The sequence below is a fragment of the Aptenodytes forsteri genome, unplaced genomic scaffold, assembly GCF_000699145.1.
Source record: "Aptenodytes forsteri isolate BGI_AS27 unplaced genomic scaffold, ASM69914v1 Scaffold428, whole genome shotgun sequence".
NCBI classification, from domain to species: Eukaryota; Metazoa; Chordata; class Aves; order Sphenisciformes; family Spheniscidae; genus Aptenodytes; species Aptenodytes forsteri.
The window spans coordinates 535,778-549,469 of NW_008794177.1; the positions used below are offsets into that span (position 1 = coordinate 535,778).

A 13,692-nucleotide genomic window follows, 5' to 3' on the forward strand; every position below is an offset into this window, starting at 1 on the left:
TTCTCCCAAGTAACAAGCGACAGGACGAGAGGAAACGGCCTCAAGTTGTGCCAGGGGAGGTTTAGATTGGACATGAGGAAAAATGTCTTTACTGAAAGAGTGGTGAAACATTGGACCAGGCTGCCCAGGGAAGGGGTTGAGTCCCCATCCCTGGAAGTATTTAAAAGACGTGTAGATGTGGCACTTAGGGACATGGTTTAGTGGGCATGGTGGTGTTGGGTCGACGGTTGGACTCAATGGATCTTAGAGGTCTTTTCCAACCTTAATGATTCTATGATTCCCTCAGAATTTGCAACTGAAAAAGTTAAAGCTGGCTTCCAAGAAAAGGAGTCGTCATTTTTTTTGTGTGTGTGTCCTCTGAAACATGAGTATTTTCCCTGCTCTACAGCTGCAGCTTGGGACAGTTGACCCTTCGTAGCTTCACAGAAGTTAAGGCTAAAAGCACCTGCTCAGTCACTTGGTCTGGTGACCCGTATACCAGAAGCTACCCACCACCACCCAGCAATACCAGGTTCTGAACACTACTTAGATATGTCAATCCTTTAAAAGGGTCTTTAAAACCATCATACACAAACAACGTGGGTCAGAAGTGCCATCAACACCAAGACTCTAGCCACAGCTTAAGATCAGAAATTAAAATTTTCTTAAACAGTGGTTTTCAGGTTTTTTTATGACTGCATTTCCACAGTCCTTGCACAGTAAATTAAGATTCACAGTAGATTTCTGTGGTGGGGTTTTTTGTTTCGTGGTTTTGTTTTGCTTTGGTTTTGTTTCATTTTGGAGAACTAAGAATACACAAAAGTACAAGAGTTTTTTTTAAAAACATAAGGTGAAGCAAGTTCCGTTGTCACGTGTCAAATACAGAGTACTAGTAAACTGATATCAGCTGATGCATTAATACATGAGAAAAAATAGCAAAAATTAGTTATAAAGAAATATTGAAATAGTATATTAAGACCAAATTATTTGATGCGATTTATAAACTGCTGTTGATTTAAGACTTGGTTTAATGAAAGTTTCTTTCTTCGTTTCTACCACTGCAAAATTACATGGTTCTTGATCACTGACCTGCTTCTGCATATTATACAGGAAATGGGAAGGAACAGCATCTCCTACAGGGCACCCTGGGATAGAAGATGAAGTCGAGAGCCACTTATTCTTTTTGGAGGTTACCAGTGACACAGAACCCAATTGGCCTTGCGTCTTCATTAGGTCTCCAGGCTGCCAGTCACCACCAAGGACTACTGGGCCCTGGGGATAAAAAATGACACCGAATTCCACTCACAGAAGTCGCAGCACAACAAATATTTCTTAGAGTATACTCTAAACTTAGGAGTTAAATTTTGAACCAATGAAGTTGCCATAGCAATGTAAGCGTTCTCTCTAACCTAGGGGAACAGTTTAAGGATGAAACGTTACTAGGTCAACAACATCAATGCTGTGTGTTTTTCCTAGAAGAACTGTCCACAACCATGACTTATAATTAACATGCTGGTTTCAAGGTCCTCCAGCTCTGCTCACAGCTACAGGGAGGTATAACTGAGATCAGCAAAAAGGAAATCAAGGCATGACAGTGCCCACAGGACATTACTTGCTCGGTATCATTGGTCATGGACCAGCAGCAGACATTGGTGACTGCTATTTTAGACTAGACTATCCAGGGAACATAGACTATTAAGAACCACATGGCAGTAGTTAATGAGTACTGCTCAAAAGGTGATGATCGCCATGATTTAGACTACCATCCTCCCTTCACACTATTTCATTTCCATTTTTATAATGGGTGAGGAACGCTGGCCGCTCTGCAGTTCAGTTTCTACTGCTCCAGTCACACACATCCTTTTCATCCTTACCAGCGTATGCCTTGTGGCATACTCACAACGCTCTACACACCAACCTCCTTCTCTTGACAATCTTCTCTGTGCTCAACAGCAGCTTAATAGTTTCTCACACCAGCAAAATGTCTCTTTAGTAAAAGAGATCAGTAGAAACTAGCTGGAAATTTAGCATTCCTTATGGGAAAATTTAATGTTATTCACTGTGTGGTCTACACTTTATAGCACCTGTGGTACAATTATACACATACTTGTGAATGGGAGAAAATATTATGCAGAACAATTAACTTATTTCATGCATTTGCATTCATGTCTGTATAAACATCATAATTGCTTGAGAACAGTAACTGTTTACAGTGAATTAAAGATAATCATAAGCTAATTTGGTTAAAGAAATACTGAAATACAGCTAAGAAACTCCAGTTTAGAGTTAGATTCAGTTAGAAAAGATTCAAAGCATCTGAAAAGTTAGTATTCTCCTTCATCTTGTTGTGCTGCATTAGAGACTAATGTTATGGAAGTCTAGGGCCCTTAGGAATCATTATTTTCCATAGCGTTAGAATAGAATCAAAGAGCAACTTAGATCGGAAAGTAAACCTGGAGGTCATCTAGTCTAAGCCTCCACTCAAAGCAGGTCTGACTGACTCTCTCATTGGCCATCCTAGCCAAGAATGCCAATAAATTAAGGCTTTCCTCACCTGAGATCTTGCAGGGGCACCTACAAAAAAGTGTCCGAGGAGTTAAGCTATATGGACACTGCTCTTTATCTTTGTCAGAGACACATTATACCCCAGGGGAATAATAAGTTTTAAATTTATCAAAAAAGTCATCCAACATATTTGATTTACAAAAGCTGATGCAAAAGGGAAGTACATTTATCCAGAGAAAACAGACATATATGCAATAAGGACAATAATTAAAACAGTTTTCCTTCCAGAGAAAAGGGCAGGAGGAAGGAAAACACTCAAGCCAAGTAAAAGTCCTCACATTCTGCTTTTTTCCCCCCAAAGTCTAGGGAAATGAACTTTGCAGTTTACACTGAGAGCCAAACAGATTCAAATCATTTCAAATCGGAACATGAGAGTTATTTCAAAAGTTCAGAAGCACCTTGAAAGGATTAACTCAAGTGTTTCCAGAGACTTTTGCAGTGGACTGAGAGGCTCTTAAGTGGGGAAACCCCAAAACACGTTTCAGGTTTTGAAGATGGAAAGCTTTGTTTAATTTTTTCCAAGACATCTAGTCACATAGAAGTAAATATCATTCTAGTCAAGAAATGAGTGTTCATCCTATCTATTTTCTACGATAATGCTTCTCAGCTATTGAAGTGAAACATTAAAAGGTCATGGCCTGGAAGAAAAGCATAAAACTTGTATACACAGTGTTCTGAGATTTAAAGATCTATGTGCTTTAAATGGTAACACTTTCCAGCAGGTATCAAGGCTTGAAACATACCTGGTACCTGCGAGCACCTCTGATGGTACCCTGGCACTATGCCAGCTTAGAAACCAACACTTGCAAGGACCAGCTTGGTGGCTTACGCCACTGTGGAACCCCGTTCCATTAATGAGCTGCTCTGCCTGGACAAAATGATGAAATTAAGCCCCCTCTCTCTCAGCAAGCTCTTACTATAATCTTTGTGAAGTAGACAGAAGTCACAGCTCTCAAAAGACAAAGGTAACACCTCTTACTGGTATGGGGCTAGCTCAAAAGCTTTTCCCCCCCTTACCCTTATTTCTAAAGAGAAAAATACCATTCTGCTAAAGAAACAGCCTGTTAATAGCTTCCAGAGAACCTCCCAAGTCATAAAACAGAAGGCTAAAGTTACCTTAGCAGCACGAAGTCGCTTGTAGATATCTGTCTGCTGTCTTATTCGATATTCCAAATCGGAGATTTGAGCCTGCAACCACGTCCAACGGCAAATAATGGCTGCTCTCTCCATCGCCCACTGGCACTCTGCATGGTGACGTCTGAAAAGCAAAAGTTTGTTTTTAGCGTTGAAACTGTTAAATGATAAGCAGAAGCAATCTGACAAATTCAAGAAGAGTTTCACTATTAAAAAGCAATTAAGAGTTTGTGGTGGATATAAGACAAATTAGTTTTCCCCCCACAAATTTTACCAATATCTAGCCTTAATTTACAACTCCTATCCCCAAGATAGAGTGGTCAATACAATTCTTCAGCTATGCAACTAAATATATTAAAAAGGAGCAGGTATCATTATTTTGACTATCACAAACTAATGCAGGTGTCCAGTCCTTTCTAGATAAGCACAGAAACGACTTCTCCCCTCTGCAAATTTGGGGGGTGGAAATCACAAAAAGAGAACTGCCTGAAGGGACAAAGTCCTAGCTTGTGCTGCTGACCACAGAGCAGGACTAACCCATATTTGTGACACTCCTCATAGCTGTTTGTCTGCAAGATTTTTAGTCTATTGCTTGAACCTCTGTTGCTGTAACAGAAGACCATCACACCAGTGCCATGTAGAACACCAGATATTAAAACACCCACACAGATACTTTATTTATACTCAGAGTAAGTATTGCCTTCACTGAAAGTTACTATTTGAATGAAGGTTTACCTTAAAGGACCACACCATGCACTCCAGCGGGTTCAGCAGCCAATGTGCTAAGCATCAGTCGTGCAGTAACCTTACTGGCCTCCCAAAAAAGCATCCCTGCTTGTCAGTCAGAACCTTCAGGCTACAGACAGACAAGCACTGACACCCCACACTACGGCACTTTAAGAAGCTGCCATGCCCAGCATAAATGACAGCCTGTGGCACCCGCTATAACACTTGGCACATGCATTATACCTATAGAAAAAAAAAAGACAGATAAGGTCCTGCATCCAATAAGCAGTTTGAATGTCTTTTGCTGAAACAGAAAAATCACCTTGCATAACAACAAGTTTTTTCATAGTTTTAGTGTTACAGTTTCAGTTACACTGCTTACTGAACAGACCCACAAACTACCATATCACTACGAACTGAAGCACACAGGTGGCATTTATTGACAAGAGCTTTTCCACAGAGGAAAAATATCTGATGCAAGTACATTCTTGAACAGCAATGGGGAGTTTTAATAAGCAGCTCTGAATTCAATGACCTAGGGGCTCTGGGCAATTCTCGGTTGCAGCACTGTGGAGGGGAGAGCTGGCATCTCAACCACGGAATACAGGACAACGCACACCTTTGTAGGCTGCAGGGGATCCTACAGCAAGGTCGTTCTTATGAAATGAAAGTGTTCCTCTCTTTCAATACCTGCACCCATAGATAAATTTACAATCCTAAGACGACCTTGTGGCTTAAAGACTTTCTCAGAGTTTTGTTATTTCTAAGCAATTAGTCTAAGAAAGATTTTTGTAGCTCACAAATCCTAAATACATTTAGCATTTGATCTGAATTTATGGAGATTAAAAGAAGCACACATTCAAATAATCCTCATAATATAAGCAAAATGCAGCTACACAATAGTACTTCAATCACTCTAGAGTTGGAAACAATGGCTAATGCAAACACCACTTCGTAAGTGGAAGTTTGTGGAGGCTCTGGCGTACGCTTTTTTCTTTTGCACCAATAGTTTGCAGTAACTTCAAAAATCTTTTAGTGCAGGCAGGGATAAAAAAATAATTTGTTTAATCTTCTGTTCTTAACTCAAGACCACTTACTTCACAATCTGATGTAATTCAACTCAAACCTCTATTGCCAACCCCACGGTGGGGAATTTTTTTTTTCTCTCTTCAGAAAGTGCTTGACCTACTTTATGCTTTACATCAGCAGCATGATGGCTAAAGAACAAAGACCAGATAACAATTAGGGCTAAAACCACTTTGGGGAAATGTTAAGAGGCTCCTTTTCATCGGTGTGGGGAGTCTGCTGAGTCTGCATAGGATCAGATGTGGCTACAGTTTAAGAACTCTAGTTTTAATAAATAAGCACATCAAAGAATTTAGAGCAATATATCAAATGTAAGAACAGAGCACTGACTAGATGAAAAAGTAAGGTCTCTCAGATAAAGAAAAAACTTTGGATTTTCTTTAAATTAAAGCTTTAGAAACAATTGGAAATCAATATGTGAGCAGAGAGATAAAACTCAGAAGGGGCCCCAAGCTAACAATGCAGCTTCAAAGCAACTTCAAAGAGTCCAGTTAGCACATCTGTGAACAAGCGTCTTCTGATTGACAAGTTCATGCCAAAGGGAAACCAAGACACAATTTGACTGACCAAGCACTTTGTAACGAGGTTTTTCCACAGGAAGTTTAGCTTATATGCACCCCTAAAAACAGACTAACTTTTACTGATGCAAAGACCTTATCAACCCAAACGCTGTACCTTCAAAGTACAGTTTACCTTCCAGCCTGAAATCCATTTTGTTGCAGACATTTCCTTTTATTTAATTCATTTTTTGAATACTACCATCTTCCTCTTCCAAAGATCAGGATTTTTTTTTCCCCCTCCTCCAAACATATTACAGTGAGAGCATGTTGTTTCAAATGCCTGAAAACACTGGAGCATCTAATCTGTTCTCTCTCAGTCTTCAAATGTGACAACACAACATTCAGAAGTTAAGGTGAACGGGCCTACTTTACTAGATAAAAAACAAGCACTGTTGGAAAGCAGTCAGCAAAAAGAAGTTTAAAAGTAATTCTGAGCTAAAGATGTCTAAAAAGAAATTAAATAATAGGAAAGAGTTTTCAGGCTACAATTCCATTCGGAATCGGAGCACTCCCAGAACTCCTTCCAACTCCACTCTGATTAAACAAAATCATAGATGATAACAGGGAGGGCCAGTGGAAGATGGTAGTGTCCTGGAAGTTGTGCAGCCTGAGAGAAACCCACTGCATCAGTTGGTAACACAGAGCCACAGAAAGATGAAAGGCAAACTGAAGGCTTCCTCAGAATTGCTACTTTAGCCTAAGAATTCATAAATGTACCAGTATATAGTGCAATATAAAAACCTGTAATAATGAGTTGCAATAGTCTACGTCCATGTAAGTCTTGATTATTTAGGGCTGGGTAAAGTGTCTCACCTCTTACATGTCAGCTGACTACACTTCAACATAGAGGAAGAACAAGGGAGGCAAGTGTGCAACTCATACCAGGTTGCAGTCTTAATTTTTCTTCCTAAAGAGCACAGTATACTAACTTTACTTGCATCTTCCGTTCATATCTTTAAGATATGGGTTAATCTTTCCCAATTGCTCTAGAAGAGTTAACTGCAACAAATTCAGTACACACATGAATTCTTTAGATGCACCTTACTGAATCTCTCAACCAGGCAAGTCCCCAGAACACTCAAAAATAGTATGATGCAATTAGAGTTTTAAAACCCAAGTTTCTGCACTACCAGTGCTTTCCAGATTCTAGTTGTACAGAAAATTAAGAAAATGCCTGGAATATGAAAAAGTCTTATCTGTAACAATAGCAAATTATTAGTACCAAATTTCTCTCGGGGAAAGTAATAAAACAAATTAGATCAGATACCAAGCATTCTGAAAAAATGCAAGACAATCTGTGGGAGCATTCATATGGATAATTAGCTAAATTTATAATACATTTACTAGTACCATTATGCAATTGTCACAAACAAGCATATTAGTATCTTTGAGATATCACAGCCTCCCACAGCCTTGATAATAATTGCTATACTTTAGTACCAAATCAATTAGAGCTTGGATAACTGTCAAACATTTTTTCTTTCTTTCCCTAGAGAAAGAGTAGCAAACAGACAGGTATTGAAATAAGTCTCACGGAAACTGAGTTTAATCAAACTGACATATAAAGTAAGCGACATGGTACAGAACTACTACTTAATAGGATGCAGGAGAATCCATTGTTCAGGGGACTAACAGGCAGTACATTTCTAGGGTATTACCTGAGAAGAAAACAGAAGCCCTAAACAAATGCATGAATAAAGTGGCTCGGTTATCTCACACTTTTAAATCAAGGTAGCAAACTTCCCCATTTTATGCATGTATAGTTCAATGGAGTTTATGACTTGAACATGGGACATTGTAGCTGCTAACAGCATAGTGTTTGTCAGAGACACCATTGGTAGATCCAACCAGCAACACCTTATGCACACCTGCCCCACCTAGACCAAAGCTGACAGAAAGTCAGCACCGTTTTTGGCCACGGACACTGCTCTCTGAAGTATCCACACAGAGTTACAGCAAAAAAACCAAGATCACCAACACACATGCACAGAAAATGCATAAAAAATCACCTATTTTAAGCAAGCTTACAAAAATCTTGTTTATAGACAAATACCTCTAAAGTCTTTCACAGGACAGACCACACGGTACCGACATTTACCTGACCAGGCAGAGCAGGTCACCGTGCTCTGAATTGGCTACAGCAGTTTCTCTGGCAATGCACAAAGCAGTAACAGTCCCTCCCTTCTCCCTTCTGAAACCTCTTTCAGAACTTTCAGTTCTCCCCCAGCCATTTTTTACTAACACTGAAAAGGGAAGACTACGTGCTTACTGACAGCATGACAATAGCAATCGATATCAGATAGTTTCTCTTTCAAATGACTTATCTGCTGCCACTACCAAGGTATGAAAACATCTGCAGAAAGTAACCTTCTGAATAGAGACAACAAACTAAAACAATGTCTGAAAGAAGTTACTACCTCATCTGTAGATACTTTGATGAACAAGGCTGTTCACAAGGATGCCGTAATCACAATTGACTTCTTGAGCCTGGATATCAGACTTTTGTTTTCAGAAGACATTTATATTGCTTGCAGTTTTCCAGGAAGCTTTCTCTCTTCCTCCTGACAATGACTCAAGCTCACCAGATCTAATGAATTAAAAATATTGGTTTCAAGATGAAACGAAAGGAACTGCATAAGCCTCAGATTATGTAAGAACTAATTGTTCACCTCATCTGCAACTGCACGTGTGAGGTTGTTGGGGTTTGTTTTTTTTTTTTTTAAGGTAGGTTTTGTGTATCTATATAAAAACTTGAACAGGCCACATTCAGATTACTAAAACAGTATTAAAAGAAATGAGATGAGAATATCAAACTTCTTGTGATTAAGCGAGGGTGTAGAAGGCTCTGCATCCCACAGCCCAGAAGAACGCTCAACCTGGTAGATCACCACTCAAAGAGGAAATTAATGCTTTTTTCACTAGAAGCTTTTTGAAAGTCCATGTAACTGTGGGTAGCATAATCCTCACAATCTGATGACACCGAATGGGATCACTTGCCTCAGGGAACATAAGCAGAAAACACCTCCTCTGAGCGTGCCAGATGAATCTCATCTGCACAACAAACCCCAGTCACGACACAATGGGAACACAGAAGCACAAAGATATTGCCCCAGGAATTTCACAGGAAAAAATAAAATCATGCATGCCCAGATTTTAAAGCACTAAGCCTGAGACCACAGTTATATTAGGAATAAGCATATGTACTCTCCAAGGAAAAAGATTTTCTAAGGCTAATTCTGATAAATTCTTTCAATTCTGATAAATGCTTTCACTTCAGAAGCACCTGAATTCCCCCACCCCTATTTTAAATCACTGTCTACAACAAGTTCTTGACAGGTTTGAATCTGCTCCTTACAGATTCACAGACTGAAGATCTATTTGGGTATTGCCTTGTAGTAGGGAGGTCAAGATCAGAAGATTATAATGGTTCTCTGCAGCCAGAAGAGAAACTTCACGTGCTTTTGCCATTTGTTTAGGTATATTACCACAAGGTAAGAATTTTCCAGGTGTAGTAATCCACATCTAGCTTTCCACAATGTTGTGAGAGTTACTACAATATTAACTGTAATCATCAAAATGAGGGGAAAAAAAAGGCAGTTACACAGATCAGTTGAAAAAAATTGCAATTTCAAAACATTGCTTTTGCCAGACAGTCTGATGTGAGAGGAAAAAAAAGAAAAAAATAAATCAGTGCACAGAAGCATATTCAACACTTAAGCAAGAAAGATCTACTATAAGTTACCTTTTTTGCCCCGCTTCAAATTGTATTCTTGAGTTGTTTTCTAGAATTTAGCTAATAATGCAGCAAGCAAAGAAAAATCAACATTTATGTTTATTAAAGAAAATATAATTACACAAAGTATCTAGAAATAGAGAAAGAACAAGACATAAAGCAAGAATCCGCAATTGATTTTCGAGCTCCTGTTGGGCCTAGTCCCATTCTACAGGCTCCATTCCCCATTCCACAATCCCAACTTCCCTCTGATGCTCCTTCCCTCAGCACCACACACAAAAAGCACTGATTAGTCCAAAACCAAACCAACACCAATTTCCATACATCTGGCTGGTCTTTGCTAGCAGCCACCTGCCTTCAATTAAGAGCAGAAGTTTGAACTGCTGCTGTACGCAGCCCATTTTCTGTGGATACCTTCCACAGGTCCAGAATCTAAACTCAGGATTGTACCCAGGTAAATTTGTTTGTGAGATAAAACACGCAACAGCTAAAATAAGATTTCACTCAGCCAAACTTAACTGAAGTATCCAAGACAGCAGATTTGTGAATGCCTGCGTGAGTGTACACGCAGAGGAACAGGGAAAGGCAAGCTTTGTGCAAATCCCACTTGGGATTTACACTGCTCCAATGAAAAAAACAACCAAACAAAAAACCCCAAAAAACCAACCTGTGAGCTCAACTTGGAAGCCTTTGCAATTGAGAGATGTAAAGCAGCCGAGATCACATTTCAAGTTGAAGCCAAAGTCAAAAGTAAAATAGGAAAATCACGTGCTACTTATTCTCTAATTTTTCAAGCCATTACCCACACCAAACGTCAGTATTTCATTGTTTCTGCACTAAATTATAAGTTGGAAGTAATGACATTCCTTTAGGTACGCTGTTTTATGACAGATATGTAGATTAAGCAACTAATCCATGATTAAAGAGTTCACATAAAAGTAAAGAACACATACAGGACTGTAAAGCCTCCAAAACAGCTGTAGCTGTTTACAGCTCTCTCAAACTAACCGTTTGGGTTGAAGCTGTTTGTTATGAAGACCAGCTACCCCAGAAATACTCACAGGAGTTACAGCTTTTGCTGTAGGTTAGTTAAGAAATAGTTGTTTCTTCACAGCCATGCTTCAACAGCATGCAGTTTATACGGCAAGGCCATTGACTGAAATACAGAGAAAACACTGAACAGCTGCCTATTCAGTCATCGGCATCCCATTCACCAAACAAAGCAGGGTTTTTTTCGGGGGGAAAAACACATTGTAACATAACTTAAAACAATCCTAACACAACACAAAAAGGTGCAGTAGCAAAAGCCTAGTATTTCCTAGGGGAATAATCCAACAACATCAGTATCTTTTAGAATATTCTGCTGCAAACTTTTTTTTTTTTTCTGTTTTGCAAGACTAGAATTTAGCAAGAAAAGTCAGGAAAAATACTTGAAAACAAAACTTCAGCTTAACATGCCTTTGCTACAAATAAATACAAGTGTACAACACCCCTCTGAAACATTTCAGTTCCCATAAAAATCCAAGCTGATTTACATTCAAGGGAAACCACATGGCAACTCAATAGGAAGAAAACTTAATAAATACAGAGTGTGTCTAAATACCACACATTTCTAAGCGTGCAGTGAAAGATCTGGACAAACAAGCCAGAGGAAGATAAAGAAGAGCAGTGCCATGCTGGGAAAGGCATAATTTTATGAAGTTGCCATCTTGGATTTATGCACAAGAATTTTTTGATCCATTTTTGACTGACAAGTAATCAATTCTGAGATTTTTTTTTTTTTTTTTTAAAAAAATTTTTTTTTTTTTAAATAAACAGAGGGAAGCAGGAAGACAACTGTACAAAGACTTAACTCACTGGCTGATGCCCTCTACTCTGCCACCTTCTCGGCCTCCTGGCAGATAAAAGCTTCCAACAAACTCCCTTGCAGTTTTTTTGGGGTCCTCTATCCTTATACGAGCCCTCCAAAGGGCTGCCACTCCATTACAGTTTTCATTGTTGCTCTCCGAATGCTGAGGGAGGCAGAATCAGGTCACTTCCAGTTTGCTGATGCTCAGGAAAGCTCCGAGGCCAAGGGAGACAGGAATGCAACAGTTCACTGGGAAGAGAGAGCACGCAGAATTACAGAGATTTCCATCTGAACAACCTCCGGGTTCTGAAGGGGAACGAGGACAATTAACATACAGAACATTTATTCATCATGGACAGACAAATAAAGAATAAGTTACAGTAGGAAATGGCAGAATATGTAAGTCTAAGAGACAGCTTTCTTAATTCTCCTTCCCTCCCCCAAGACAGTCATTCCAGCCATCAGTTTCCACTGAACAGGTCATCTCAGAGTGGAGAGAACAGTTACTTCAATAAAACAGTTAGAAAAAGACTAACCCGGGATCTCTACAACACAACCAAATCATAATAGGTGTCTAAGGCTAATTGCTGTCTTCCCTCTTTAGAGAACAGCAAACCTCAGAACACTTCACAGATGAAACCACACAAGGTACAAACGTTATTTAGAGGATCCGATACATACACTGAACTGCTCAGCAGATATATCCAGCAGGAATAAAACATCACCTGACTTTACAATCTGCACTAATCAACTTAAGATTACCATACAGAACCACTGCTGGCTTGGGTCTTTCGTAAAAGGTGATTAAATCTTCCCAACAGCTAGCAGTAGCCAAGCAAGGTAGCCCTGCTTCCCTCTCCTCCGCCCCAAGGGCTCCTCTTGGCCAGCACCTAAAACCACAAACACCAGCTTCAGGAGACAAAGTGACAGAACAAAACGCATTTTTCTACAGAGCTTACGGTTTCACACCATGAACCAGTCCACCCGCGAGCCAGAGAGGTGGCTGTGCTCAAACAGGGGCAGAGTGCGGGCCATCCCTTTTGCCAGCAGCTAGCTGTTAAGTGGCTTCTCTCTTACCAAATTGCATTCTTCGATGGGCCACACAAGTGCGACTTTTTGGATATAAAGTTGGAAAAAAGCAGTAAAGACCTCTGTTCTCATTACAGCTAGTTTTCAGACTGCTGACCACTTCACACACACAGGAAACAAAACCGATCATTTTGAAAGTCCTGCGTGTTTATTGTGAAATGCAGACACATAGCCCACCACTGAGATCAGCAACCCTGCCACGTGTACTGCTTTCTAGTGCACTTCAAGAACATTCCTGTTGCAAAAGCCCTTTAGGTGGGTTTGGAATAATACAGAAGACCATTGTCAGTGCCGACACTGGGCTTTTGAAATGCCTTTACCTCCGTAAAGGTGAAAGCTTTCTCTTCATATTGTTTGTCCCACCATCAACACCAATTTGGTTAGCTCCTTTCTAGAAACATTACCACAAAACAGCCCTATTCTACCTTTATTAATCAAACTGGGGCCAAACTTTATCCTCTCCTCACTCCCAGTTACATCAGGCAGTCTAACAAAAGGTCACTTCTTCCTACAAACCTGACCTTGCCCATATCCTTAAGTCAAAGTGGATACAACAGTGTTACGCTATGAAGCGGCACGCGTCGCAAAGGCTGTTCAAGCAACTCACTTTGCAGATAAACTGTGAACATCTCATAAATATTTCTGACCTAATATACGCAAAAACAACATGGAAGAGAAAGCACCATAAAAGCACATACGGTAAAGAATACTTGGTGTACAAGTTTTCAAGGAAAAAAAAACAAAACATAAAAGCTCACAAGGCAGATGAAGAAGCAAATACAGGATGAAATCTGCCATTCTGTGCTACCTTCGGACCAACCCCACCGCTCTCCCCGGCGCTCCAGCCGCCTCCCAGCAGCCGCTTCCCCTCCACGGGGGGAAACCGCAGATGCCAGACCCCAGCCACGTTTGCCCCCACGCACTGAAATTCGTACCCGACATGACAGCCCGCTCCTTCCCCCGCCAAAGCC

General features: G+C 40.1%; 1 protein-coding gene across 2 annotated transcripts in view; it reads right to left on the reverse strand.

Moving 5' to 3' along the window:
* Positions 1-11,943, reverse strand: part of LOC103903295 (KAT8 regulatory NSL complex subunit 1-like) — a 32,742-nt gene extending 20,799 nt beyond the window's left edge. Inside the window, exons 1-3 of one of the 2 annotated variants that reach the window (XM_019473469.1) lie at positions 11,641-11,943; positions 3,661-3,802; positions 1,069-1,251 (exon numbers count right to left, since the gene is read on the reverse strand). In XM_019473469.1, coding sequence (XP_019329014.1) covers positions 1,069-1,251; positions 3,661-3,774 — 297 coding nt within the window. In that variant the 5' untranslated portion in view covers positions 3,775-3,802; positions 11,641-11,943. Of the gene's footprint in view, positions 1-1,068; positions 1,252-3,660; positions 3,803-8,467; positions 8,549-11,640 lie in introns of those variants that run through there. The other variant, XM_019473466.1, reaches the window with a different exon arrangement.
* Positions 11,944-13,692: the final 1,749 nt, after the last annotated feature.